This window comes from Nestor notabilis, unplaced genomic scaffold, assembly GCF_000696875.1.
Source record: "Nestor notabilis isolate BGI_N333 unplaced genomic scaffold, ASM69687v1 scaffold17944, whole genome shotgun sequence".
NCBI lineage: Eukaryota > Metazoa > Chordata > Aves > Psittaciformes > Psittacidae > Nestor > Nestor notabilis.
In genome coordinates, this window is record NW_009927060.1 from 1,386 (window position 1) to 2,110 (window position 725).

A 725-nucleotide genomic window follows, 5' to 3' on the forward strand; every position below is an offset into this window, starting at 1 on the left:
CGCGCGCCCCCGCCGGGGGACGGCTCCTGATACGCCTCAGAGGCTCTGCAGCGGGGCTCATGCTGCCCAAACTCTGCCTCCCCTCAGCCGTGCTTATCAGGCAGCTGCCTTCAGCCACCCTGGCTGTGCCGGGGAGGGTGGGAGGCTGTAGCTGTGCGCTCCGAGCTGCCATCGCTGCCTGTTTGAGCTTGCAGCCTCTTGACAAGGCTTGTAAGCAGCTGCTTAATCAGCCTGTGGATGGCTCAGCCTCGCCTGCAGCACTGTCTGGCAGCTTCCTCCTGTACTGCTGGGGTAGGCACTGCTGGGACAAATTCTCTCCCTCGCTGGGAGCCAACTCTGGCACGCAGCACTGGTGACTCAGTGCTGTCCTGAGCCCTGGAGACTGCACTGGGAGCTCGTGGGAGGGGAGAGAACTCGTGCGATGGCTGGGCTTTCTCACCAGGTATCCCAAGAAGCTGGTGGAGACCTACTCAGTTTTCCCGAACCAGGATGAGATGAGCGATGTTGTGGTCCAACCCTACAACTCCCTGCTGACACTGAAGAGGCTGACACAGAACGCTGACTGCGTGGTAAGAGTCCTGCTGCATCTCAGGCTGCTCAACAGCGGGGCCTTTGCTGGGGCAAGTGCTGTAGGGGGTGAGGTGGGGGCCACAGCAACGGGCCATGTGCCCAGGCACAGCAACGAGCGCATCCGTGTCCCGAAGGCCTGAGCAGATGTGCGATGC

The 725-nt window shown here is 62.1% G+C and overlaps 1 protein-coding gene across 1 annotated transcript in view; it reads left to right on the forward strand.

Moving 5' to 3' along the window:
• LOC104405240 (tubulin gamma-2 chain) overlaps positions 1–725 on the forward strand; it is a gene marked incomplete at both ends in the record, with an annotated part of 4,037 nt that overhangs the window by 1,104 nt on the left and 2,208 nt on the right. The window contains one exon of the mRNA XM_010013888.1: positions 443–569. Within this exon, the coding sequence (XP_010012190.1) occupies positions 443–569 (127 nt within the window). The remainder of the gene's footprint in view (positions 1–442; positions 570–725) is intronic.